The sequence below is a fragment of the Elephantulus edwardii genome, unplaced genomic scaffold (genome assembly GCF_000299155.1).
Source record: "Elephantulus edwardii isolate Elephantulus edwardi_28Jun2011 unplaced genomic scaffold, EleEdw1.0 scaffold00015, whole genome shotgun sequence".
In the NCBI taxonomy this organism is placed as follows: Eukaryota; Metazoa; Chordata; class Mammalia; order Macroscelidea; family Macroscelididae; genus Elephantulus; species Elephantulus edwardii.
In genome coordinates, this window is record NW_006399765.1 from 8750963 (window position 1) to 8778736 (window position 27774).

Genomic DNA, 27774 nt, shown 5'->3' on the forward strand with positions numbered 1-27774 from the left:
GCGGAGAGCCGAGGCGGAGACGACCAGCTTGAGCTTCTGGAGCGTTCGGTCCCGCTTGAGCTCAGTAGAGCGGCTGCTTTTGGACGACGTGGACACCGAGGAGGAGGAGGAGGACGAAGAGGACGAGGAGGAGGAAAAGGAGCAGGAGAAGGAAACGGAAGAGAAAGGAAAAAAGGAAAAGGAGGAGAAAGAAAAAAAGGGGAAAGAGGAGAAGGAAAAGGAGGAGAAAGAAAAAAAGGAAAAGGAGGAGAAAGCGGAGAAAGAAAAGAAGGAAAAAGAGGAGAAAGAAAAGAAGGAGCAAAAGGAGAAAGAAAAGAAGGAAAAAGAGGAGATAGAAAAGGACAAGGAAGAGAGAGAAAAGAAGGAGTCACCCCAAAGTGATGGCGTGAGTTTCTTTGACCGTGTGCCTTCTCAGGTGACCACACCAGCCTCCTGACATGACCCTAATGAGGATGTTAGCCGGGTAAAAGGGTACAGGGACCGCAGGCCGGGGCTGGCACTCCGGTAGCAGTGTGGGTTCGAGGCCTGTCCTCTCCCCCACTCTCGTTAAGTCTTTTACTCCATGCCCCTCATAGGTGATATAGCCCCTATATGTAAAAAATAGGAGATCCCGAACACAGAGTCAAGGCACAGAGTAAGCACTTAAGAACTCTTTGCCATCATTTTTTATGACTGACTTCTGAGACCCAGGGGCAAGTTGGTGCAGCGGGTTCTATTTTTAACTTGAGGGTTAGTAACTCATTCATTTAGTTGTTTGTAACTTGAAGGTTCGTTAACTCACTACTCATTGCCTTCCAGATGGTTCTCACGGCTGACCCTTCAGCGGGTTTCTAGTCTCTCGGAAGGCTTAACTACATACGCATTTGGGAAAGGATAGCAGGGCTGTTGTGTGCATTTGAGTCCAAACCAGTTCATAGCCCACCCTCCAGCGAGTTTTCAGAGGCAGTAAATCGTAGGAAGGAGATAACCCATCCTTTTCCCGCAGAATAATTGGTGGGTTTGAGCTATTTACCTTTGGAATTGCAGTGCAGCTTCTTACCATTAGGTCACCAGAGCTCAATCTTTAGGAATGATATAGACTTTCAAAATATTTACTGTTTTTCAAATTAAGTCTTTAGCTTACTATCTCTGAACTAGTTTCCCTCTCTGTAAAATAGAATGTAAAGGACTTAGCTAAGAAAGGATACTTTGCAAATTCAGTGAGATGATCTGATTGCCTCTCAGTAAATGTCATTTGCTGTTGTAAGGAATGTTGTAGCAGCTCCAGGTAATGAAGACACCACCTCAGAATGGTTGTTGTTAAGTGCCATCAAGTCATCAAGCAACCCTATGTACAATAGCTCTGGCCTCTGTTCTAGCCTGAGTCAATCTCATGTCTCTGACACACCTACACCCCCCTTTTACCCCAGTTACTGTGTCAATCTATCTCATTTTGGTCTTCCTCTCCTGCACAGTCCCACCACCCTTCCAGGCATGATGCCCTTCTCCAAGGACTGGTCCATCCTGACCATGTGCCCAAAGTATGTGAGACGAAGATTCCAAATCCTTGCCTCCAAGGAGCATGCAGCTCTAAGAAAACAACCTGAGAAGCTATTAGGCAACTGATGGCACAAATAGGGTTTTTATCCTCATTTTGCAGATAGGGAAACTGATGCCCAGAGAACAGGTCTTTCCTATCTGAAAAGTTCTGCATACAGCTCTTATTCATGATGCGTGGGCATAATTAACAAACAAGATGCCAGTGATCTTCCCATAGATGGATAGAAGTAAGACTTCAGTTTTCACAGCTGAAAAACCTTGAAAGCCAACCTGCCAAGCCAAACCCATTGCCACCGACTCTATTCTGACTCACAGTGGCCTTATTTGGCAGAGTAGAACTGCTCCATAAAGTATCAAAGGCTGTAAATCTTTATAGGAGCAAACAGGGTCCTGTCATCCAACCACAGATATACTGGTGAGTTCAAACCCGTAACTTTGTTTAACGTTCAAGCGCTTAGCCACTATGCCACCAGTCCCTCTGAAAGTCATCATAATGAATTTTTAATTTTTCAGACCTGTCTACTACATGTAAAAATTAAGATATTTAAAATACAAGTGTAGATTTCCAGCTTTTCTTTTAAAAAGTGGAGGAGCTGGCCACACTGAACCACATTTCTGCAGGTCAACAGTTGATAGGAGCAGAGTTAAAAGTTCCTTCCTGTAGATAAGAGTGTTTTCTAGTTGATTTCAATCCTGACCACTTGGTATTATGCTTTTAAACAAAATGTTAACTTTTGTTCTCAGGTTGTTATTTCCCTTACAACTATATTTCTGTTTCCTTCTCTGAAGTAATGTCTTGGTTACCTAGAGCTGTTGTAACAAAAATATCACAAATGAGTAGTTTAAAGAGTAGATTTATTTTGTCTCACCATTTTGGAGCCTAGATTGCCATCACTCCTTCTCAGTAACCTTGGGTATTCCTCCTTGGTGTTTCTTGGCATTTCTCAGTTTATAAATATTTCCTCATATGATCTGTTCCCCCATGTAGGTATACCTGTATCTATCCTACTCTTTTTTATAAAACATCACTCAGAAAGAATTAGGTTTAGGATTTACCCTACCTAGAGAGGGTGAAACCAGGCTGTTGCTTGTAGGCAAGGATTCTGAAGCTCCGTCTGACATGTTTTAGGCATGTTGCAAGGAAGGACCAGTCCTTGGAGAGGGATATCATGCTTGGGAGGGACAACGCAGGAGAGGAAGACTCTCAATGAGAAGGATTGACTAAGTGACTGGGGTAATGGGAGTAGGTGTGTCAGAGACAATAAGGTTGGCTCAGGACAGAATAGGGTTCAGACCTGTTGTACATAAGGTTACTGTGAGTCACACATAACAACAAAAACAACTGTATGACTTCTTTAACATAACAAAAGAAAAACCTCTCTTTCCAAATAGGGTCATATTTACTTGGAAATAAAGGGATTAGGATTTCATGTGTTTTGGGGGGCAGGAGAGGTGCTACAATTCCATTAATAACAGGTAAAAAATTCAAGGTTAGTGTTTTTTTAATATCTGTTGACCTCACCCTTTATACTTTCTGCCTGCTCCCTAGGCAGTTGGGTTTACTACCTGAGTGAATCAAAAGATTTGTTCAGGGGAGCTCTGGTGGCCTAGTGGCAAGACGCTGCACTGCAATCCCAGAGGCACACGGTTCAAATCCACCAGATGCTCTGCCGGGAAAGGAGGGACAATCTCCTCCTGTACCAGTCAGATTCAATTTGACGGTACACACACACACACACACACACACACACACACACACAAAGATTTGTTCACTGTGGGTTAACAGACAGAGTGTTTAGTGTGAAAGGGCCCACTAACTGCTGCATCAAGGATGAGGGGCATGGGAGACTTCACCAGAGAGAGGACCTTCAAGCTGAGGCTCACGAAGAAAAGGGTTGGAAGAAGAGGGCATTCCAGGTAAAAGACTAAATGAGTAGGAGTTAAACTGTGGAAACTGCATTAGACAGAGGAGTGGCAGAGATCTGTGAAATGCTAAGAGTTATGATTGGAAGGTCCATGAAGGTCAAGTAGTAAAGTACTTGGAATACCATGTTAAAAACTTTTGTTCTTGCCCTCTTGGAAAGAGGAGTGAACTCTTGTGGTACTTTGGAATCATGGAATATTAGATCTCTAGTTCATATTCCCATGTCTGTTAGAATTGTGGCATATTGAAGATGGAAGGGGCCTAAGATCTATTAGATCCAATCTTAGAGATCTATTAAAATCAAGGTCTGTTTGGCTGGAAGGAGCCTTAGCAATGGAGCAACAACAAAAATCCAATTCTGTTATTAATCTTTTGTGGCCTAGTAAGTGTTCTGAATTACTTGCTATGCATCTGAGAGCTGGACAATGACTAAGGATGACAGAAGAGGAATTGATGCCTTTGAGTTGTGGTGCTTGAGAAGAGTCTTGAACAAATCCTGGACTTCCAAGAGAACAAATAGGTCTGTTCAGGAGAGAGTGAATCCAGATTGCTCCTTGGAGGCAAGGATTTTTAAAATCCTACTGTGGACATGTTGCCAGAGGGACCAGTCCTTAGAGAAGGATATCATGCTTGGAAAGGTGGAGAGACAGTGTAGAAGAGGAAGACCCTGCATGAGATGGATTGTCACAGTGACTGTGGCAATGGGGCAGGTGTGTCAGAGGGAGTGAGGTTGGCTCAGGATACAGCAAAGTTCAGAACTATTGTTTAAAGGGTCACTATGAATTGTCGTCATATTGATGGCACATAACAACAGCAACAAGCCCTCAAAACCTGAAAAGAGTTATAATACTGTCCCCCTGAAGAGAAATGATGTACTTAAGAGATGCCTGAATATAATTTAAGGTAAATTGCAGGTGTATTAAAATCTCCCCAGAGACAATATACTAGGTTAAAAATAATATGAAACATGTTTCATTCTGAATTTTGCAGGTGAAGGACCTCAAAGACCAAGAGAACAGGTGGTCCAAAATAAAAACTTTTGTAAGTACTTCCAAGAGGACAATTTTTTCCCCCTTAATTTGTAGTAATTGACAGTTTTATTCTTCTGGCTAAGAGATCTAGAGATAATCTGAGGTTTTTCTTTTCTGTAGTTCCTTCATCAAGAGTTTAAATGAGTCCATTCTCCTTATGAGATGGTTATGAAGATTTTTTAAAAAAATAAGATAATTAATCTGTTGATATGTGGTGTATGTACATGCATGTATTATGTATGTGCATGTGGTATACAGTAATGTGTTCACTAGACTATAAGCAAAACCCCCGAAACTCAAATACAAAATGTACCACAAAAAGCTAGCAAGAAATTTGAACAACTGGCCTTTCATTTGCAACCAAGCATTTTAACCACAGGGTTGTCAGGACTTCTCAAGTAGAAGGAGTCCTCATAGTGAAATCGTTAAGCACTGGGATGTTAGTGAAAGATTGACAGTTTGAACCCACCTACAGATCCAGGGAAGAAAACACTTGGCAGTCTGTACTTGGAAAGATTAATCCCAAAGCCAAACCCATTGCTATCAAGTTATTATAGATTTATAACAACCCACATGACAGAACTGCTTAACCAAAGCCACAGACTCACAGTATGAGTTTGTGAAGATTAAAATCTAGAAAGTCCTTTGGGGGCATTTTGCTCTGTCACGTAGGTAGACATGAGTTGAAATCAACTTGATGGCACCTAACTACAAGTATTTAATGTATATATGTATGCACACACATATACATAAACACGGTTTGGGATTTTTATCCTATAAATTTCAGTTGATATTAAATGTGCTGTTTTGTAACCTGTTATGTTTTGCTTCACAATGTAGAATGAGATTCTTTTGATGCATATGTGCAAAAGTTATCAGTTGAAAAGTAAATCTGGAAAACAGATCAGAAAGCAAAATTCAATGAGATGCTAGCAAAAAAGAAAATACCTAAAATAAAAAATACCACCAGATGATTAAAAAAATGAAAGGAAGTGCATGGCTCAACTTTCAGTCAAACAGTAGGCCAGAAGGTAAACAATAACACCAGAAAGGTACACACTCCTTCGAACAATAAAAGATGGGAGATCAAAAGGCCAGCATTTGCCCAGAATTAAAGCTCTAATGAAAGAAAGAAGAGTAAAGAGAATGGCAAATGAAGGGAGGAAATGGAAAGAGGGCTGTTACATTATGGGGAATCCAATCTATGCTGGATAACAAAATATATATGAATTGCTAAATGGTAATAAATTTACTTTGTAACTTGTACTTTAAAGACAATAAGAAAGTATTTTTTTTTTTAAAGTAAAAGATACCCTGAGATCAGAAGATCTAGATAGTGCCTGGCTGTCACTCCAACCACTCTAAAATGGATCATGTAGAAGATCCTGGGTGGGATGACTGTGGAATAAAATTCAAAAAGTCAAAGACATCAGGTTCCCTGGTCTGATGGAGACTGGTGAAACCCTTGAGACTATGACCCTTAGTCACCTTTCCAACCTGGAACAAAATTCACCCCCTTGGCTCAACTTTCAGCCAAACAATAACCCTATCAGTTGATCAGTTTCATTAGCAGCAGGGAATCCCCCCGTAGACTGTCCGGCCATACCAGGTCAAAAGAGCAGCATTTGCCCAAAGATAAAGTTCAGAAGGCAGGAAAGTGTAGGACTGAAGGATTCATGGAATTGTGAATTACAGGGAGGAAGTGACAAGAGTACAATAACATTGAGGACATGTGATTATTGTTATAAAATAAAATGTGCGTAGATTACTGAATGGAATATCAATTTGCTTTGTAAATTTCCATGCAAAGAAAAATTTTAAAATTATCATAAAAAGAGACAATAAAAATATAGATAGTAAAGTCTGTTAAGGGTGAAAAAATATAAAAGGAAAGGAAAAAAAATTGAGAATACATTAACAATAAAAAATCAGCAGCCAGGTTTTCATATTAGACAAAAAGCAATTTAAAGCAATATTGAATTCTTTTGAGTCTTTGCCTAGTACTGACATCATATCAGACTTTTTTTTTTTTTTGGTGAGAAAAATTTATTACATTTAGAATTAGCCCGCTGGACTCAGTTTAGATGATCCCAATTTTGTTGGCAACATCCAAAGCATCATAATCAGGAGCAAGTCGAACATAGGCCTTCTTCTCTCCATCAGACCTAATCATAGTGTTGACCTTAGCCACATCAATGTCATAGAGCTTCTTTACAGCTTGTTTAATATGGTGCTTATTGGCCTTGACATCCACAATGAACACAAGTGTGTTGTTATCTTCTATCTACTTCATAGCTGACTCAGTGGTCAGGGGAAATTTGATGATGACATAGTGGTCAAGCTTGTTTCTCCTGGGGGTGCTCTTCTGGGGGTATTTGGGCTGCCGTCGGAGTCTCAGCATCTTAGGCCGCCGGAACGTGGGTGACGTGCGGATCTTCTTTTTTTTTTTGCTGTGGACGCCCTTCAGGACTGCCTTCTTGGCCTTCAATGCCTTTGCTTTGGCTTCAGTTTTGGGAGGGGTAGGGGCTTCCTTCTTCGCTTTCGGCGGCATCTTCGTAGAAAGGCCCTATCAGGCTTTTAAATTATAATTTTCACTAGATTGAGTACAAGAAGGAATATACTCTCTGGAGTTACACCTATTTCTATCAGATTTAGTAAGTGTGGTCATTTTTATGGTTTCGAATTTTTTTTTTTACGTTTTTCTCCCACTCTGTCCAGATCCTTCTCTTGGTTCTCAGGGTGGTCTGTAGTGGTAGATGGGCATTATCTAGTTCTACTGGAGGAATCCGTGGTTCTTGTGGTCCTTTCGTTCTTCAAACTACTTGGTTCCATGTGTCTTTTATTTTTTGTACTCTTTTTGCTCTGCATGAGAAGCCACAAATAGTTATATTTTAGATGAAAGCTTGTATACTTTTAAGACCCCAGTAGTCACTCACCAAAGTAAAATGTAAAACATTGTCTTTGCAGACTGTATTGTATCAGTCCACCTTATTTCTCCAAAGCTAAAGGTCAGTCACTCAGGCCTACAAGGTGTTTGGTTATGGCTAAGAAGTTTGCATAACTTTGCCCATGTATTATGTACTAACATTTTAAAAAATTTAGTGGTGATATTGCTGAATTATATTGTTTCTCTATTTCTAATTTTTTTAAAAACTCTATTGACTTTAGTGAAAGAGAAAATTTATTTTATATTCAATAGTCTGTATAGGTAACTATGCTTGCAGTCCCTATAATTTAACATCACTCTTCCAGCTTCCTCTTTGTGATACCATTTCCATGTTTTCTTCCCTTTCCTATCTCTTCTTACTACTAAACTTTATCACTGGACAAATGTTGTCCTTCTGATCTTGCATAGTTGATTGTTCTAAGGAATTATTAGCTCCTTGGTGTTATTGTTCTCTTTATAGTCCTTCTACTGTTTGCCTTATTTTTTATTTTTAAAGGAGGTGCCATACTGTTTTCCAGTGGTTGTATGATTTTCCAATTCCACCAGCTTTGTATGATAGTTCCAGTCTCCCCACAAAACACTGTCTAGCATTTGTTGTTTTCTAGTTTTTTATTATTGCTATCTGAGATAATAGCTCATAGTTATTTTTATCTTCATCTCTCTAATGGCAGAAAGAGCTCTGGTAGTTTAGTGGTAAGAGTTGTGCTGCCAACCTAAAGGCACATGGTTTGAATCCACCAGCTCTGAGGAATAAAGATGGGCAATGTCCTCTGTGTCATTTACTGCCTCTGAAAACCTGCTGGATGGTCAGTTGGCACATAACAAACAACAACAAGTGGCAAAAAAAGAGCAATATTTACAGTGACCTGGAGTTAGAAAATCAAAAGAGAAGAAACTCTTGGAGTTTCTAAGGCTGAAAGACCTGAAGAAAATATTCTAATTTCATATTCAATATTGAAGAAGTCTTTGTATAAAATACTGAATAATACACGATGCATCAAAATAAGATGGAAAGAATACATAGTCAATATAATTAAAAAGCCTGAGATATTTCAAGAAGTAGTATATGATCAAGAACCAACAGTACTGAGGCAAAAAGTATAGACTACATTGAAAACATTGGCAAAAAAATATTAAGTCCCAGGAATGAATGAAATATCAATTGAGTTTTTTGACAAACAGATGCAGCCCTGAGGCATACTGTATACAATCCTCCTAAGGTCCCCCAATGATTGAAACACCAGTTTTCCACAAAAATTACAGGCTTATTAATATGCATTATGTTAAAAAAATCTGTAAAGATGATCAGATTCTTTTTCTTCTTAATGATGCTAATACAGCAATTTTGGACGCTCTACTAATGACCTTTGCAATCTGGAATTGTACATTATTTTCAAATGTGCTGTTGAATTTTATCTACTTATATTTTAAGATTTTAAAATTAATTTTCATAAATAAAATCAGTCTGTCATTTTGTATGTAATCTTTATTAAGGTTTAGTATCAATGTTCTTCTACTCATCTAATTAAAAATTTTGGTACTTTTCCTTATCTTTCTGTGCACTGAAGCTGTTAAGAGACATTGAGATTGTCTGAAGTTGACTTCAGATTCCAGGAACTCATAGTGGTTTAGTGGTGAGGAGTTGCACTGCCATTTCAAATACTGATAGTTTGAATCCACCAGTTTTCTCTGCAAGAGAAAGACAAACAATCTCCTATGTGATTTCCTGCCTATGAAAACTTGCTGGAGGGTCAGGTATGGGTCAGCTCCAACTTGACAGTTGTTTGTTGTTAAGTGCTGTCACCTGAGCACTGTTTATAGAGTTTCTCTAAGCAAGCCATTTCGGAAGTGGATGCCACTCCTGCTTTCAAGCTTGTTTTAATTGGGAAGCTCCACCAAGCACTGTCCACCATGGGTAACCATTAACTTGACAGTACATAACTATATGTGTGTGTATATAAATATATCTCACAATTGAACTAATTGCTGTCAAGTCAGCCCCGACCTATAACTGACTCTTCAGTGGATTTTTAGAGACTCTATCACTCATGGGAGGAGATTACCCGTTTTTCTCCTGAGGAGTAGCTGGTGGGTTTGAACTGCCCACTTTTGGGTTGACTCACTGATGCTGATTGCATAAGTGGTGAGTGTGGCTATTGCAATGGGACTGTACAACTTGAAAATGGTTACAACAGCAAATTTGACATTGTATGTAATTTACAACCGTTTTTAAAATTAGTCTGTTTCACTTATTTTGGAATTGTTTTGGCAAGTTATGGTTTTATATGAAATGGTTCATAAAAATCCTGCTACTTAAGTACTACAGCTGGTTTTAAAAAATTTTAAAACTCTGTAGGCTGCAATACATGTCTGGTCTGGAAAACAGTGTACTCAAATTTTGTAAAAAAACTAGTATTTTAAAAAAATAAAAATTCCTCTTCTGGTCGCTGGCGCTTTGGGAGCTCCTGCGACGGTGCAGACATGGCCAAGTCCAAGAACCACACCACACACAACCAGTCCCGAAAATGGCACAGAAATGGTATCAAGAAACCAAGATCGCAACGATACGAGTCTCTTAAGGGGGTAGACCCCAAATTCCTGAGGAACATGCGCTTTGCCAAGAAGCACAAGAAGGGCCTGAAGAAGATGCAGGCCAACAATGCCAAGGCCATGGAGATACGTGCTGAGGCTGTGAAGGCTCTGGTCAAGCCCAAAGAGGTCAAGCCCAGGATCCCAAGGGGAGTCAACCGCAAGCTCAGCCGACTCGCCTACATCGCCCATCCCAGGCTTGGGAAGCGTGCTCGGGCCCGCATTGCCAAGGGGCTCAGGCTTAACCGGCCAAAATCCAAAGCCAAGGCTGACAGTAAGGCCGAAGCTCCAGCTAAGTCCTCAACTCAGGCTCCTGCTCCAAGCCAGGCTCCTGCAAAGGCTCTATAATTGAGTTCTACATCTGAGGACAGAAGGACTGGTGTGACCCCCTGGGCTGTTGCCATCTACATGGGGCTGGTGTCCTCCTGTGTTATTTGTACAAATAAATCCTAAGGCAGGGAAAAAAATTCCAAATTTAAAAAAGAAAAACCCAAAGACGTCATCAGACACAATCCTGTGAGCAACCGTTTTTTTGATAACCGTTAATCATAGTGAAAGAATTTTGTACCTCGAAGAAGCCATTCAGATTCTCTACTGGGGAGTTTGCAAACTCAAATGCTTATATAGGCCTGGCGGGGAAATATAAAAAAGGAAGACTGGTGAGATGGACAGTGAACCTGGTTCCCAATTAAAGACAGTCAAGTTAATTTTTAACAATATTTTAACCAAAGCAGTATGTGGGTCAAATAAAGCTGTCTGCAAAGCTCAGTTGTATTCATGGGTTAGTTGGTTTGTGGCCTCTGACAGCCCGTCTTGTTTCTTGCCATGTCTTCTAAGCATCTCACACATCCCAGGCCGTCCCATGCTCCCTAGACATGCCTTAATATTCTCTCAGGTATCGTTCATAGCATTATTTCTAGTATGCCTGTCTCCTTTGAGTGCAGAAGTCTTTTTAATTCCCCACTGTGTTATGTATTCCTTGTGAATGGAGACCATGCCTGTTCACTTTTTTATACTGTGTACATAATTGGAGTTTTATGACAGTGGTGTAATTTCTAATCAGCATACAGTAAAGAGTTTCATATTTTGGAAAGAAATTATTTATGTAATTGAATCTCAAACCCATTTATATAGGAGGAAAAGTGACCCCTGGTATAGAGCAACTTACTCAAGATCACATAGAAGTAGGATGTGCATCTTTCAATGTTCTTTCTGGCACTTTGTTTTATAACAGTTTCCATTATAAAATCAGAAATTGGGATAGAAATGGAACTTTCTTAATTGCTAGCAGTAGCTTTGGTTGATATGCCCAGACTAGACTTGGAAGCCCAACTTGTCTCATAACTAACAGTTTAATTTAGATGTTTTCAGCCAATTGAGAGCTAATCCAACGATTTTGAGGAAATGTACAAAAGTCTTCAAACTTTTTGCCTTTTTCTCCTCAATACTAACCTAATGCCCAGGGAGGTGATACAGCCACAGCTGGCAAGACAAGAGTTTGGGAATGTCCATTTTGGTGTCTTCTCAGACTTTCTTATTGATATTCTCTGATATCTCTGTTAATCTGGTTCCCTTCCTTGTCCTTTTGGGGTACTTGGGAAACTCAGAGGTCTGATGGAACCAGCTCTCCTGTCCACTGCTATCTCCAGCAATGTCTCTAGCATTTTCTACCCTGTATGTCTCTTGGAAACTCCCTGTCTGTCTGAGAAGCTAGGTAATTATCAGGAATCTTTAGCTCTATATACAGCCCCAATTTAAATTTAGAACATACACTGATATATATTTCTTTTTTCTGAATTTTTGCAGATTAAGCTATCAAGATTCAGAAGAGCAAGGATTTGGTATAGAATCAAAGACTTTGTAAGTAGTTTGCTGGGAACAAAAGGCTTTTCTTTCTTTGTAGTAATTGCTAGTTTTTCTCTTCTGGCTAAGATATCCACAGATAATTTGAAGCTTTCATATTTTATGTATATAGTTTTTTAAGTTTTTATTTTTCATCAAGACTTTGTATGCTTCATTGCTCTTATAAACTGATTACAAATTATTGGATTGACTCTTATAAAAGGCAATTTTGTTGTGTGTATGTGTGTGTAAGACAGAGATGTAAGTATCATGTTTATTAAAACATATTGTTGTCCTACAACAAGGAGAGAATAAATTGATGAATGGGACCTTCTAATAATCAAATCCCTATGTACATCAAAACACTCTTCCAACAGGGTAAGAAGAAAACTTACAGACTTCTTTTGAGAAAAAAAAATTTGTCAGTGGCATATCTAATAAGGGACTTATATCTAAAATTTATGGAATATTCTAGCACCTCCACAAGAAAAAGCTAAACAATCCAATCATGAAATGGGCACAGGATATGAATACACTGTCCACCAAAAAGGACATTCAGATAGCAAACAAACATTTGAAGAAATATTCAAAATCCCTAGCTACCAGAGAAATACAAATCAAAATAACTATGAGATATCATTTCACCCCAGCAACAATTGCAAAGTTCTAGAGGGCAGCAAAGAGCAAATGCTGACATGGTCATGGAGAGATTGGAACTCTTGCTCACCTAGTGGGAATGTAAAATGAAACAACCACTATAGAAGGTGGTCTGGCACTTTCTCAAAAAGTTGGAAATAGAAATATCATTTGACCCAGTAATTCCACTACTGAGAATATACCCTAAAGAAACCAGAGCAACAACTCAAACAGATGGTTGTATGCACACCTATGTTTATTGCTTCATTACTCACAATAGCAAAGAGATGGAAGTGACCCAAGTGCCATCAACAAATAGATAGAAAAATGATTACATCACACATTGTAATAATACACAGCATTGAAAAACAATGAAATAGTAAAACATTACATAACAAAGAGGAACATTGAGTACATTTGCTGAGTGAAATATCTCAGTCACAAAGGACAAATACTGTGTAACATTGCTATTATAAAATAGGACAGATGTTAGGGAGGGAGTGGGGAAAGAGTGGACAGATAATGAACATTGCATTAGAATGGATGAGGGGAAGAACTATTTAAAAGGAATATATAATTATGAATTAAGTGTATGAGAACAATCTGGAACAAGGGGTACATTATGTGGTGGATTGGGATGGGGGAGAAAATGTGCAATAATGAATAAAGAAAAAGATGGAAAAAAAAACCCATCCATGTTGTTGTGTGCCATTGATTTGGAACTGACTCATAGCTGACCTTCCAAAGCGTTTTCAGATGCTATAAAACACAAAGGAGAAGATTGCTCATATTTCTCCTGCAGAGCAGCTGATGCATTCGAACCAGTTGCCTTCAGGTTGGCAGTACAATTCCTTGCCACTAGGACACCAGAGCTCCCTGTTAAAACATACATAGAACTTAGAAGAAACAAAGGCTAATATTACACAGATTGTGTGTTATTAAGTGACATCAAGTCAATTATGACTCACAGAGATCTTAAGAGCAACAGATTTTGGTAGCACATATACTAAAATTGGTATGATACAGAGAAGATTAGCATGCCCCCTCTACAAGGATGACATGCAAATTCATGAAATGTTCCAATTTAAAAAGAAAAAAAAAACCTGCAAAGAACAACAGATCCTGATCCATCCTCACAATCTCTGATATTTCTGATATCGGCATGGTTATTTTTGCTTTATGTGTATACACACACACACACACACACACTTCTATATTACTTCTCTCTTACTCTCTCACTTTCTAAATGTTCTCTTCTGTCTCCCCCTCAGATCCTCTTTCCCCCCTTAGAGTTCTTTACATCTCTTTTCTGATTGAGGGAAAAAGGGGAGCAATTCTGCCTTAAAGTCCTGTAAATTGAGTTATTTGTAGCCTTAATCTTTCCTCCCAGCCTGTCTTCGTTCCCCTCCCTGCCCTTCTGATTAGCCCTCATTTGGGAGGGGTTGGTAGTTGGCTCCTCCCCTGGATAGGAATATTGGACAATACTTAATATCAGTTCTTCACTGAGAACTCTGGTGCAATTGCCATTTTAATCTAGAAAAAAAAATTACTTTTAACCTTATATTTTTCTCTGATTTATAAAGGAGCCTAGAGTCATTGAGTCTCAAGTTCCTTTCTACATCAGTTACTCCATTTGACTAAAGTGTTCGAGTTCTGCATTTTCCCAGTTATCCCAATTTATCAAACTTAAGGGGCATGCCATGTGGACACATACCGGCACCTTTTCCCACATTCTTTTTTTTTTTTTTCTCTCTGAACAATACCTTTATTTAATCATTTTGTTTATAACTGAAACTCTGGGAATTCAAAATTAACATCCTTTCCTGTGAGCTTCTTATACACACCAGAGAACGTTTCAACCTTATGTTCTACGTTGTTCTGCTGTGCTTTGTCCAAATGGACCTTTGTAAGCCGGCTGCCATCCAGTTTTACACGGATTCTCTTGCCCACAATTTCACTGGGAAAGACCAAGTCTTCAAGGATTGCATCATGCACAGCTGTCAGAGTGCGGCTCCTGGGGCGCTTTTGTTTATTTTTTGTGCGGCTTTTGCGAGTTGGTTTAGGCAGAATTCTCCTCTGAGCAATAAAGACAACGTGCTTTCCACTGAACTTTTTCTCCAGTTCACGTACTAAGCGGACTTGTATTTTCTGGAAAGATTTCAGTTGAGGAACAGGAACAAAGATTATAATAGCTTTCCGACCACCACCAACTTCAATTTCCTTAGCTGCTGTTATATTCAGCTCCCTTAATTGAGCCTTTAGGTCTGAGTTCATCTCCAGTTCAAGCAGAGCCTGAGAGATGCCAGACTCGAATTCATCCGGCTTTTCGCCATTCGGCTTCACAATCTTCGCGCTTGAACTGAACATGGCCTTGTTCGTGCTGAGCACCGGCCTAGGAAGAGACCAAGAGGTCCCCTTGCTGAGGTGTTAGATGTCCTTGCTCCCAGTTCAGAAACATCCTCTTCTCTTTAAATTATTCTATGTCCTTAGTGTTTAATCACTTTGAGACTCAGTATTTTCATGTGTGGAGTGGCTATAAGGGTTCTTATTGAGAGGTAGTGAGGATTAAGTAAAATAATGCCTATGTTGTTCCCTGCTGTGAAGTCAGAACCTACTCATAGCTGATCCTCCAGCAGGTTTTCAGAGGCTGTAAGTAGCACAGGAAGATTTTTTCCCCCATCTTCCTCCTGTTGAACAAATGGTGGATTCTAACTGCCTGCCTTAGGGTTGGGAATGCAACTCCCTATCCACTAAGCCGCTAAAGCTCCCTATAGACTCTTGCATTCTATATCCTGCCCACAATCTCCTCCTGCTTCTAGAATCCTTCATTGTGTTATAAGTAGATTCCAAAAAAATGGGATTTTTCTTAGAATAAAGCTTCCTGAAATTGTTGGTGGGATAATAGTGAAATGAGCTCTTAACTTGCAGCTGAGGGAAATGATTTATTTCTAGTATTACTGGATTCTTAGAGAAAGATTAAAGACAAAGGAACTAGTTGTTCCCATTGCTAGCTTAGAAACCATGAAGTACTTCAATCCTGGGCACTCTTGAGAAGGTATTTGGTGATTAGTGTCGTAATTATTTAGTATGCTATAACAGAAACAGCACAAGCAGATGATTTTACCAACAGAAGTTTACTTCCTTACAGTTTGGGAACTAGAAGCCCATTTGCAGGTACCAGCTCCAAGGAAAGGCTTTCTTTTTGTGCAGGCTCTGTGGGAAGGTCCTTGTCATCAATCTTCACTTGGGTGAAGAGCAAATAAAACCAAAATCAAAAAACATTTTTTACCCTCCACCCCCCCAAATGTTATGAAGAATTTGGAAAAATTGGAATATTTACCCATCACTAGACTGAGGGTCAGATATGTATCAGTTCTGACTCCATGGCACACAACAACAACTACAGATGGAGAAAAGATTGAAGCTGTCAATTATTTCATCTTACTTGGATCCACAATCAATGCTGTTGGTACCAGCAGTCAAGAGATAGGAGATGTATTGGTTTGGACATATCTGCTGTCAGGAATATCCTAAAATATTGAAGAGCAATGATGCCAGTTTGAAGACTAAGATGTGCCTGATTCAGGCTATGGTCTTTTCTGTCACTTACTATGCTGCTGAGAGCTGGACAGTGACTAAGAATCCAGAATAATTGATACCTTTGAGTTGTGATGCTGCAGAGGAGTATAAATATCCCATGGACTGTCAAAAGAATCAACGGGGGTGGGGTGGGGAGGGGAAGAATCAATCGGTATGTCTCAGAGAAAGTGCAGCCAGAGTGCTCCTTGGAGACAAGGATGGCAAAGCTTTGTCTCTGATACTTTGGACATGTAGTTAGGATAGGCTATTTCTTGGAAAAGAATATCATGCTTGTAAAAGTGGAGGGTCAGCAAAAGAGAGGAAAACCCCAGTAAGATGAATTGACATGGTGTTTGCACCAGTGGGGTCAAGTATATCAGAGATCGTGAGGATGGTACAGGATAGAACAAGATTCAGATCTGTTGTTCATAGAGTTGCTATGAATCATGCTCAACTTGACAACACCTAACAATTACGGAGTACAATGTGATGGTTCATAAAAAACCCTAAAAGTAAGACTACCACATAATCCATCAATTCCACTCTTAAAAGCAGAAATTCAAACAAAGACTTGTATATTCATTAACTGTTCATTGCAGTTGGAAGCAAGAGTGGCATCCACTTCCTAAGTAACATGCCTCCAGAAACTCTATGAACTTTGATAAATGTCGATAGTTATAGAAAGGCTTCAGGCCTTTAGTTCATAGGGTCACTATAAGTCATGCTCAACTTGAAGGCAATCAACAACAACATTCATTGTAGTGTTATTCACAATACCCAAAAAGTGAGGAAAAGTGGTCTATTTCTCAGTACTTTATAGTTTAGTGATGATGTAATATATAAGCTATGTAATGATGTAGTCATGTTCTATTTTGTCTTCTGATGAGCCTCGATTTTTGCATAATGCCAGCAACTCAGTCCTTGGAATCTTGTCATGCCCTGAGTGAGTGAAGAGTGTCTGTAAAAGTGGAGAGAGGCTACAAAACTTAATTTCATATAGCTAGTAAGTGATAGAGGTAGTATCTGAACTTGGATCCATCTGATTTAAAAACTTTAGGTTCTTTGCATTACCCCATACTACCTGTGTTTACTTGTACTCCTTATATGTCAAACTAAAGTAGAAGTTTTCTATCCTGTATTATCCTCACATTTCCTGATACAATAGAGCCCATTGCAGTAGTCACCAGGTCAATACAGGATAGAACAGGGTTCAGATCTTTTGTTATAAGGGTTTCTATAAGTTGTACTCAACTCAACACCACCTAACAACAACAACATGGTGACAAAATAATGTGATAACTCTAACATTTAGATAGAAGCCAATAGGTACCTTTTAATAGAGGAGAAACTGCTTTAAAAAAGAGACTGAGATGGAGTACACAAAGCAAAGAAGATAAGAAATGTCACCAAAATTATCAAATCTAAAATAAAGTAGTCAAAACTTTAAAAAAAAAAAGTGGAAGTTTTGACCATTTACTTATTCTGTTGAGTATTTATTTAATAGCAGGCTCTTAGGCTAGGCGTTGCTTCTGTTTGTTGTAATTCCTTATTTTATGTGGTGTAAATCTTCCCACCACAACTGATTTCGAACTACAGTATAATTCCAACAAATTAGGGCATTTTTTTATTTGGTAGCCATCAGTCTAGAATACTACTGCCTTTAGCCCTGTTAAATTTCACCTTGCTCAGCACCATTTGATCTCTACTGAATGGTGAAAACAGATGGGTTCCTGATGATTTTGTTTGCTTTTTTGCCATAGGGGCTGTACAAACTTACCATGGATATCATCGTAATGATTCGAGTATGTAAAATGTTTCGCCAAGGCCTCAGAGGATTCCGGGAATATCAGATCATTGAGACTGCTCACAGAAAGCACCCATTCTTCTCCTTCTGGGATGTAAGTATCTGAGATCAACAAGATTATGAGGGTTTTAGGGAGCCAATTAATAGCACCCTACTTTCCAACCTAAGCTCTGAGCCAACTGAGAGAGAAAACAAAAGGTTGAGCAGATAGGGGTCACAATTGTCACCTTTAGTAATTGTTATTATTGTTGAGTGAACCACAACTCATAGTGAGCCTATGACACAGCAGAACTGAACCCCTGCCCTACCCTGCACCATTCTCACCATCCCTGATGTACTTGAGTCCATTGCTCCAGACATTGTGTCAATCCATATTGAGGATCTTCCTCTCTTTTGCTGACCCTCCGTCCTTCCAAGTACACTGTCCTCTTCCAAGGACTGACTTCTTTTAACAACATGCCCAAAGTATATGAGACACAGTTTTACCATTCTTGCTTCTAAGGAACACCATGGTCACACTTTCTCCAAGATATATCTGTTTGTTCTTCTGGCAGTTCATTGTATAATCAGTACTCAACACCAGCTTAAAGGCATACATTTTTCTACTGTCAATCTTTGTCAGTTTCAAAGCATAAATTGGAGAAAGAAACTTTTGGTATCAGCTAAGAAGGTTGTCCAGTTCTGCTCTCTGGAATTGGAGAGCATACATGTTCAGTCACAGGAAGTGCTTGGCCAAGACTGGCTGCCACACAGTAGTAGGACCTACTGCCATAGAGTCATGGCCAAGGACAATAGTGAATGTGGGCTCAGTGGATAAGGACAAGGAGATGGTCAGGCCCAGTTTCTACTTTCAAATTCACTTGTCAGTGTGGAAGGAATGAGGCTAGTTGTGTTCTACTAATACAGCTCCATGTGGAAAATAAAATAGGAGTAGGGAAGAGTTTCTTCCATTCCATCAAGAATCAAAACTACTAGAATAAATCCAGGGGACATTAATAGTCAGATGATATTGTTGAATTTGTACATCTCACAATTCCATTACATAAATTCTTCTTTGTCCTTCCTTTTTCATGCTCCAGCTTTCACATGCATATGACTCAACTCAACTCTTTGACTCATGTGAGAACCAACTCATAGCTCCAGAGAGTTTTCAAAGGCTGTAAAATCATACAGGAGAAGATTGTCCATCTTTCTCTCACAGAGCAGTTAGTGGATTCAAACTACCTGTCCTTGAGTTGGCAGTGCAACGTCTTACCCACTAGGCCATCTAAACTTCTCATACATATGAAGGAACTGAAAATACCACTTGGTATTTTTGGCTTGGGCCAGGTGCACCTTTGGCCCTAAAGTGACATTCTTGTTCTTTAGCACTTTAAAGAGGTCCTTTCCAGTAGGTTTGCCCAATGCAACACGTTGTTTGATGTAATGACTATTGTGGTATTAACAAAAAAATATTGAATATACTATGGACTTCCAGAACAAACAAAAAAATAAACAAAATCTTAAAAGTGTAGCAAGAATGTTCCTTAGAAGCAAAGATGATGAGACTTCATTTCATGTACTCTGAGTGTGGGTGGAGGGCTCAGTCCCTGGGAAAAGTCATAAAACTTGTTAAAGTAGTAGTTATTGTTGTTGGTAAGTTCCATTGAGTCATAGGCAACTCATAGTGACCCTATGAACGAAAGTCCTCAACACTTGCGTGCGTGACCTTCATCCTTTCTCCAGGTTCATAGGGTTTCCGGAGGCAAGCTATTTATGAAAGTGGTTGCTATTCCTGCTTCCAAGCTTGTTTCAACCGGGGAGTGCCACCAAACACTGTCCACCATGGGTAACCATTATTGCATTTGACACACTAGTGTCACAGTGTTCAGCTTCACAGTAACCACAAGTTACCTCTGTACAGCAAGTGGGCACACCAGGGCTATACGACCTGGAAGACTGTTTGAACAAAAACAATGAAAAACAGGCCTTAGGGCCGCGGATTAGAGTCACCCACCTTTGGCTTGGTAGCATCACTTTCGGTCCACTAGGCCAACTGGTCTCCCTCTGTGTTAAGTGCCATCGAGTTGTAGGCGACTCATAGTGAGTAAAGTAGAGGGTCAGCAAAAAAGAAGACCTTCCGAGAGATAAATTGATATAGTGACTGCAAAAATGGGTTCAAATACAGCAGAGATTGTGAAGATGATGCAGGATGGGGCAGTTTATTTCATTGTGTACAGTGTCACTGTGAGTCAGAGCACATAACAACAGGCTGTCTGAGTTTCTGCATCTAATGGGAATAGTCTTAATTCTTAGATTCTTATACTGTGTGAGGATGTAATGGGTTGTTATGTGCAAGATGCTTATTGTAGTATCTGGTGCACAGTGAATACTCATTACACAGCAGCCCCAACTACATGGGAACTAGAAAGCATTAAGGCAGGAATGTGTCCTATTTTGTCACATATGTCCCTCTGTTTCTCTCTTTCCAGGGTCACTTTCCTCCAAGGGCCCTTGCAATTACACAGAAGAAACCTGCTTGGAGAAGTAAGGCAGAGATCCAGTACCTCTGTAACCTCTTGCAGGCTGTGGATAGCTTCAGGAGCTATAATGAGAATCTGCAGTTGCTCCTAGCTAAAGTTGTGCGCTTTGAACGGTCAGTTGACGGGCACATTTCCTGACCCTGGGCTGGGGCTGAGGCTGGACTGTGCCCAAAGCCCTGGTCCTGCTGGTCCTATCATGCAGTATGTTCACTCTTATACTTGTCATTTGGTTTACCTCACTCAGTTTTTGAGACTCTCCATGCAATTACTCACTGACTCTAGAGAAGATCTCATGTGAAAATCAGAAACTCAGATGAAGAAACTGAGGCGCAAAAATATTACTTGTGCAAAGTCATCTGGATCATAATTAGCAGAGCGAAGATTCAGATCTAGATCCTATTCCTGAACTCTGTGTTGCCTTCTGTGGCCAACTGTATCATGCTAGGCATGTGATAAATGCAAAGTGAAGACATATTTTTCTAAAACCCAGAATGAGTTGATTGTGTCACATCTAGTTAGATGCTAGAGGAAGTGTCTATAAACTTGCATGAGGGGAAAAAAAATAGTTGCATCTCTATTTTCATTAACCTTTAACTGAAATGTAGGGAGCTCTTGTGTAGTCTGTAGGAAACTGCACTGCTAACCCAAAGGCCACAGCTCTTTGGTAGTTCAAAACGACCAGAGCCTCTGAGGGAAAAGATGAGCAATTTCCTTGCATGCGATTTATAGCCTGGAAAACCTATCGGACAGTCAGCTATGAGTCATTTCCAACTCAACAGCAATGAGTAAGTGAGTAAGTGAATTGAAAGTTAGCATTTTGTTCAACCATGACTCTAGCTAGAAAACCACTGAAGTATTAGCCATACCTATGAATTGTTCATCTAAAGAAGTCATGGATACTTTCACACCAATTTCAAGTCATTGTAGATATTTGGAAAAGTTTTGGGAAACTTTTATGCTCATCACATCTTCGAAATGATGATGATGTTATTATATCTGCTGCTAGATCTTATCATTCAGTGCCTTAATAAAGAAGCACATACATGATTATATCACAAATTTTGTACTTATAAAAAATTGTAACTGTTATAAAATTGTAATTCTGCTGTTTGTATTTTATGCATATAAAACATTCCTCTGTGAAGGCTTCCCCAGACTGTCCAGTGGTTCATGGCACAAAAAGGGCTAAATAAATACTCTGGCAGAGAAAAACCTGAGTTGCATACCAAAGTACTGCCATTCCTTGGACATTTTAATTATTTAAACAGGAATACTCTCACAGAATATTTTAAGTAAGATATTTTTTAATTTTTTTTAATTTGTTTTATTTTCTTTCCTTTGTTGTGTACCGTCAAATCAGATCCAGCTGGCAAAAGAGGAGATTTCCCCTCCTTCTCCAGCAGCATCAGGTGGATTTGAGCTGTGGGCCTTCAGAATTGCAGTGCAGCTTCTTACCATCAAACCACCAGAGCTCCCATAAGATCTTTCTTGAAAACCCAGAGTGTAAGGTCCTTGTAAGGATCCCTGGTAGCACAGTGGCTAAGTGCTCTGCTTTAGCAATTTGATTTTGTAAAGCTTCATGGCCTTGGAAACAGTTAGGTTCTCCTCTGTCCTATAGGATTTCAAAGTCTTGGAGTTAACTCTGTGACATTGGATTTTTCGGTCATTATAGGTTTTGGGCACTGAAATATTCCTCATGGAAGCCCTCTTGGCAGGGTGTATTATATATTGGACTGCTAACTAGAAGGTTGGGAGTTTGAATCCACTGGTCATTCCCAAGAGAAAAATAGACAGTCTCCATCACAAATATTTTAGCCTTGAAAACTCAATGAAGTAGAATCGATTTAAGAGCAGTGGGTTTGACTTTCATATTCCTTCATGGAAGTTACAATGTAGCAGGAGAGACAGGACATAAACTCCAAGTTATTAAGGCCCCTTATGACCAGTGTAGGATTCATTTCATAGATGATAAGTTGGCAGAAGAGACAATCCTTCAGGCAGCTTGATCAAGGCAGTTTTCACAGAAATAATGGCATTTGAGCAGGTAGATTTGACAGGTGGCAAAACAGACAAGCGTGTTCGAGGCAGAAGGAACCGTCCGCTTTGTTCTAACCCAGTGAAGAAGTGCAAGTCACCACTGAGTATAAAGTAAGATTCCTTGGCAGGCAAAGTGGTAAAGAGGAAAGAAAAAAAACCAAACCCAAAAACCAAAACACCAAAAGCAAACCAGGGAAACAGATATTCTGGTAGGTAGTTCTGCTTCTGCCGGTGCGACTTCAAGAAAACTCATCTTCTCTAAGCCTCAGCATCCTCTTTAGTGAATGAGGATGGTAAGAGGTATATTAATGGATTTTTGTGAGGATCAAGTGAGTCTTTTCCAAGATGACTGTGAGTAAAGGAGACAAAGGCCCTTCAGTTATAAGTGACCAGAAACCCAGGCCAAAGTGAGTTAAATTAAAAGAGACTCTGTTGACAGTTTATGTGTCTACAAAGTCCTGAGATCATTCTCTGGCTTCAGACTCAGATGGATTTAGTGTTTTAGTGTCATTAGGACACAGCATCTCTGTATCTGTTGCTGTCCATCTCTTGGCACTTCATTTGTATATGCTTCCTTCTTCTTTGCGCATAACACTTTCCTTACAGTGGCCAGATAGCTATCATAGATACAGCTCAAATTTCTGTCTTTCCAGTTTCAATCCTATGGAAAGCAGAGAATATTTCTTTTAACTCACTCAAGTGAAAGTCCTTGTATTCTTTCTGAACCAGATTAGCTTTGCTTAAATCATCACTGTGGTCTGTCTTGCTGTGATTGTCTGAAGGCTAAGAAAGGTGGTTCCCCCTCAAAGCAGAATTAGGGTGCAACTGGTAGAGAAAAGTGCTTGGCAGTCTGCTGTCAGAGATTCACGTTCTAGTTCTAACTCACTCTGTGATCTTTAGCAAGCCTTGTATTCCTGGACCCCACTTTTCTCATCTCTAAAATGTAAATTAATGTACATGGTCTTTGATAGTATGACGTTGAGCAGAAAATAAAGTTAAGCTAGATGGTCTCTGAGAATATGATTTTCAAATCTAGGAGTCTGCATTTGAATAACACTTTTTCTTTGTTTCCTCACCCACAAAATGTTACTTCCTTTTAATTAGTTTCTATTACCCAAGCCATCTTTTCTATATTGATAAAGATCCCAGATTATTTGTACTTGACCAGCCCACTGCCAGATGAGGTTCTGAAGGATGCTGTTCTCACTCCATTTGTCTCTGCTCTCTCCTCTGAGGAATTTTCTGCAGGGTCATGGCACCAGCAGTCAGGAACTCAAAAGACAAATTGCACTGGGGAAATCTGCTGCCAGGGACCTCTCCAGAGTATTGAGAAGCAATGATGTCAGTCTGGAGACTAAGGTGTGCCTGATCCAGGCCATGGTCTTTGCAATTACTTGCTTTGCATCAGAGAGCAGAACACTGACTAGGGATGACAGAAGATTTGATGCCTTTGAGTTGTGGTGCTGGAGAAGAGTCTTGAACATACCATGGACAGCCTAAAAACCAAAAAGGTCTGTCTTGTAGAGGACGAAAACCAAGTTTCTCCTTGAAGGATTTTGAAACTCCGTCTCACATACTTTGGGCATGTGGCCAGGAGGGACTGGTCCTTGGAGAAGGGTGTTTTTCTCTAAAGTGTGGAGGGACAACACAGGAGAAGAAGACCCTGAATGAGATGGATTGATATAGTAACTGGGGCAATAGAGGATTGTGTGTTGGAGTCAGTGAGACAGTGCAGGCTTCAGAGCTATTGTACATAGGGTCGCTATGAGTCGCAGGCAACTCTGTGTCACATAACAACAAAACAACATGGGGCCAGAAGAGTCTCTAGGATCTTAGAAGAGGGGGCATTGGGTAAGGAAAGACAACCTGAAGGAAGTAGGATCTGAACTGACCTTTGAGCTTCTGAAATATTTGAATAGAGAAGAGGGAAAAGACCATTCCTTGCAGGGAAAACAGCATGAGCAAATTGGTGAAACAAAAGGAGTACTATATTCCCGAGAGAGCTGATCTTCCTAGTGGGGCCAATGAGTTGGGAAGGAGAGGCAGGTGTCAGAGGAGGAGAAAGAGGTTGAAGAAGATTGATGAGAAGGCAAAGTTATAAAAACTTCTTAGCCAGGCCGCATAGTGGAATGGACTTGGTGGGAGGGATTGTGTAACAATGAAGGAATTTTTCTTTTACTTTTCAGAGAAGAACGATTTGGAGGGGAGGGGAGGGCAGGGAGAAAAGTGCAACAACTAATGAATGGAAATCCAAAATCTCTGTAAATTTTCATTAAAATTAGTAATAATGATAATGATAATAAAAACTTCTTAACCATAAGTAAACATCTAAAGGGAACTGAGTCTGGACCTGAGTGGTCTGGACTATAGTCTTAGAAGGCATCAAACTAATTGGCACAACCTACTCTACAGGAAAAATGTCACATATTTTACTTTGGTGAATATCAACAGGGGCCTTTAAAGCTTGTGAGTAGCCATCAAAGTTACAAATATTGACCTCTTTTCATCTGGAGCAAAGAAGAATGAAGAAGATCAAAGATTCTTGGAAACAATCAGTCCAGAGAATGAATGGATCATGTGAACCTCAGTTTCCATGACCCTGAGGCCAGAAGAAGTAGATGGTGCCCAGCTACACCGAAAGGGATCACATCAGAAGGTCCTGAATAGAGTGGGAGAAAAATAAGGAACAAAATTCAAAGTCATTAAAAAGACCAGCCTTACTAGTCAGATAAAAACTGATGGGAACCCTAAGGCTATGGTCCTTAACCATCCTACAAGGCTGGAACTGAACTCACCCCTGTGGGTCAGTTTTTCAGTCAAACTATAGATTTGTCTGTAAGGTGAGCAACATTACTAGGGAGGTAGGCACTTCTTAGAACAATCAACAACTTAAGATAAAAGGGGAGTTTCCCAAGGTGAAAGCTCAGAAGCTAGAAAAGGATAGCAGGAGGGAGGAACAGCAACAGTGAGGGAATGGGATGAGTGATGCTGGGGATTGTACTATGACACAAAACAAAATATATGATCTGTTAACTGACAGCTAATTTCTTTGTAAAACCCCAAATCACAATTTAAAAAAAAGAAGACAACTTAATGAGAGAAATGCCATGACCCAGAGTTGGAGGCAGATGACAGCAGTACATAATCCTGCCATCTGGACACATCTCCAAAGATCAGACACTGGCAAAGACCAAAGGGCAAACATTCAGGTTCCTCATTGCTTTCTATGTAAAATTTACAATGTTTTTTATTGTTGTGTACCATTGAGTCAGAACCGACCCACAGCTGACCCTCCAGTAGGTTTTCAGAGGCAGCTGGTTGCACAGGAGGAGATTGCCCATCCTCCCACAGAGCAGCTGGTGGCCTTGAACCTGTGCCTTCGGGATTGCAGCAGTTTCTTGCTACTAAGCTACCAGAGTCCCTATATTCTGTGTAAAATTTAAAGTTACCTGATCTTTTGGGGCTCTTTATGATTAGACTCATCCAACTTTTTCATTTTGTATTCCCTTAACACCTTTCCCCAATTTTCCTCTCTACTGAACCTTTCTCTTATTTCTTGAATGTGCCATTCTTCTGACCACCTCTGAATTATCTTTGACCTTGGTTGTTCCTTCATCTGAGACACTTCTCCAGCTCTTTGTCCAGCTGGAAAATTTACTTTAGACATCACCTCAGTACCTTTTCTCCCTTTCCCAGGCTGGCTAAAGGCCTCTTTTATGTGCTCCTGAACTAGTTTCTGCTTACTTCTGTGAAATCATTTCTGTTAATGAGTCTTTATCTACCGCCTCCATTTGACCATAACTTAGAGAACAAAATCTTTAGCTTTTACCACTATGCATGATAAACACAGTTGGTAATTACTTATTAAATGAATAGAAAAAATAAATGAATATTGTAACACATTAGATTGAAATTGAATTTGAATGGCAAGTGATTGTTGTTGTTAGGTGCTGTCAAATTGAGTATGACTCACAGTGAACCTATGAACAACTGATTTAAACCCTGACCTATCCTGTGCCATCCTCACAATCTCTGATACACTCAAGCTTGTTGTCATCAGTCACTGTGTCAGCTGACCTGATGGAGGGTCTTTCTCTCTTTTGCCACCCTTCCACTTTTCCAAGCATGAGGTCCCTTTCCAAGGAATAACCTCTCCTAACAACATGCCCAAAGTATGTGAGATGAAGCTTCCTCTTGTCTCCAAGGAACACTCTGGCTGTACCTTCCCCAGGACATATTTGTTCTTTTGACCAACCATGGAATGGATGTGCAGCCCTCCAACAGTTCCAAGGCTTCAATTCTTCTTCTGTCAACCGTAGTCATGTTTAGATAGGTGATCAGATAGGTGTTAATAAAGGAATCAAGCATGGTGGGGCGGGTGTGCGCTCTTCTGAAGTCCTTTCTTATCTAAGTCTGTGTGTTTTATACCTGAGCAAAGAGCAGTCTAGGTGTCTTCCTAGCAGGGACTTAACAGATCAGCTAACCAGCCATATTTTGTGTTGTTTTAGGTTTGGTCGTAGACGAGTGATTGTAAAGAGGGGCCAGAGAGGTAACAGCTTTTATTTCATCTACTTGGGCAAGGTTGCAGTAACTGAGGATGAGGATGGGAGTAGCGCCTTTCTGGACCTCCACCCAGTATTGATGTCAAAGGGCAGTTCTTTTGGGGTAAGCACAGGGAACAGCTCTAGCTTCCTGGGCTGAGGGTGGAGGTGGATCAAAACTCCTGCTAAAAGCTATAATCTAAGCCTCTTGTTGTGTACCATCGAGTCAGAACTGACCCATAGCTGACCCTCCAGTGGGTTTTCAGAGGCAGTTAATCACATGGGAGGTTATTGCCCATCCTCCTCCTGCAGAGCAGTGGACTCAAACCTCATGCTATCAGGATCGCAACACAGAGCGCCCTGCTGGCTAGATCTAGTCCTGCTCTATACTCTCTGCACATAATGCTTTGTCAGCTCCAGAACCATTATATCAAATGACAATGGAGCTGGACAATGTGATGTCCAGGGATGACCTCTTCATTTGTGATAGTTAGGGATTATGTGCCCTCTATAACATCTTGGGAGCTCTGGTGGCCTAATGAACTGCACTTTTAACCCAAAGATGACCCTTCCCTGGTGGTTCAAATCCACCAAAAGCTCTGAGGGAGAAAGAGGAACAATCTCTTCAATTTACAGCCTCTCTGAAAATCCACTTTAGGGTCACCTATGAGTTTATTCCTCTTGACACCAGTGGGTTGAGTGTTGAGTTGATAACCCCTTGGAAGGAGCTTTGGTGGCAGTGTGATTAAGCACTTGGCTGCTAACTGAAAAGTTGGTGGTTTG

General features: G+C 40.1%; 1 protein-coding gene and 2 pseudogenes across 1 annotated transcript in view; 2 read left to right on the forward strand and 1 right to left on the reverse strand.

Annotated features, from left to right (window-relative positions):
- Positions 1–9922: 9922 nt before the first annotated feature.
- LOC102844687 lies at positions 9923–10378 on the forward strand (annotated as a pseudogene).
- A 3912-nt stretch (positions 10379–14290) lies between these two features.
- Positions 14291–14875, reverse strand: LOC102845363 (annotated as a pseudogene).
- LOC102845091 (cyclic nucleotide-binding domain-containing protein 2-like) overlaps positions 14874–27774 on the forward strand; it is a 49925-nt gene continuing 37024 nt past the window's right edge. The window contains 4 exon segments of the mRNA XM_006881705.1: positions 14874–14918; positions 17848–17989; positions 20310–20526; positions 26959–27115. Of these exon segments, the coding sequence (XP_006881767.1) occupies positions 14874–14918; positions 17848–17989; positions 20310–20526; positions 26959–27115 (561 nt within the window).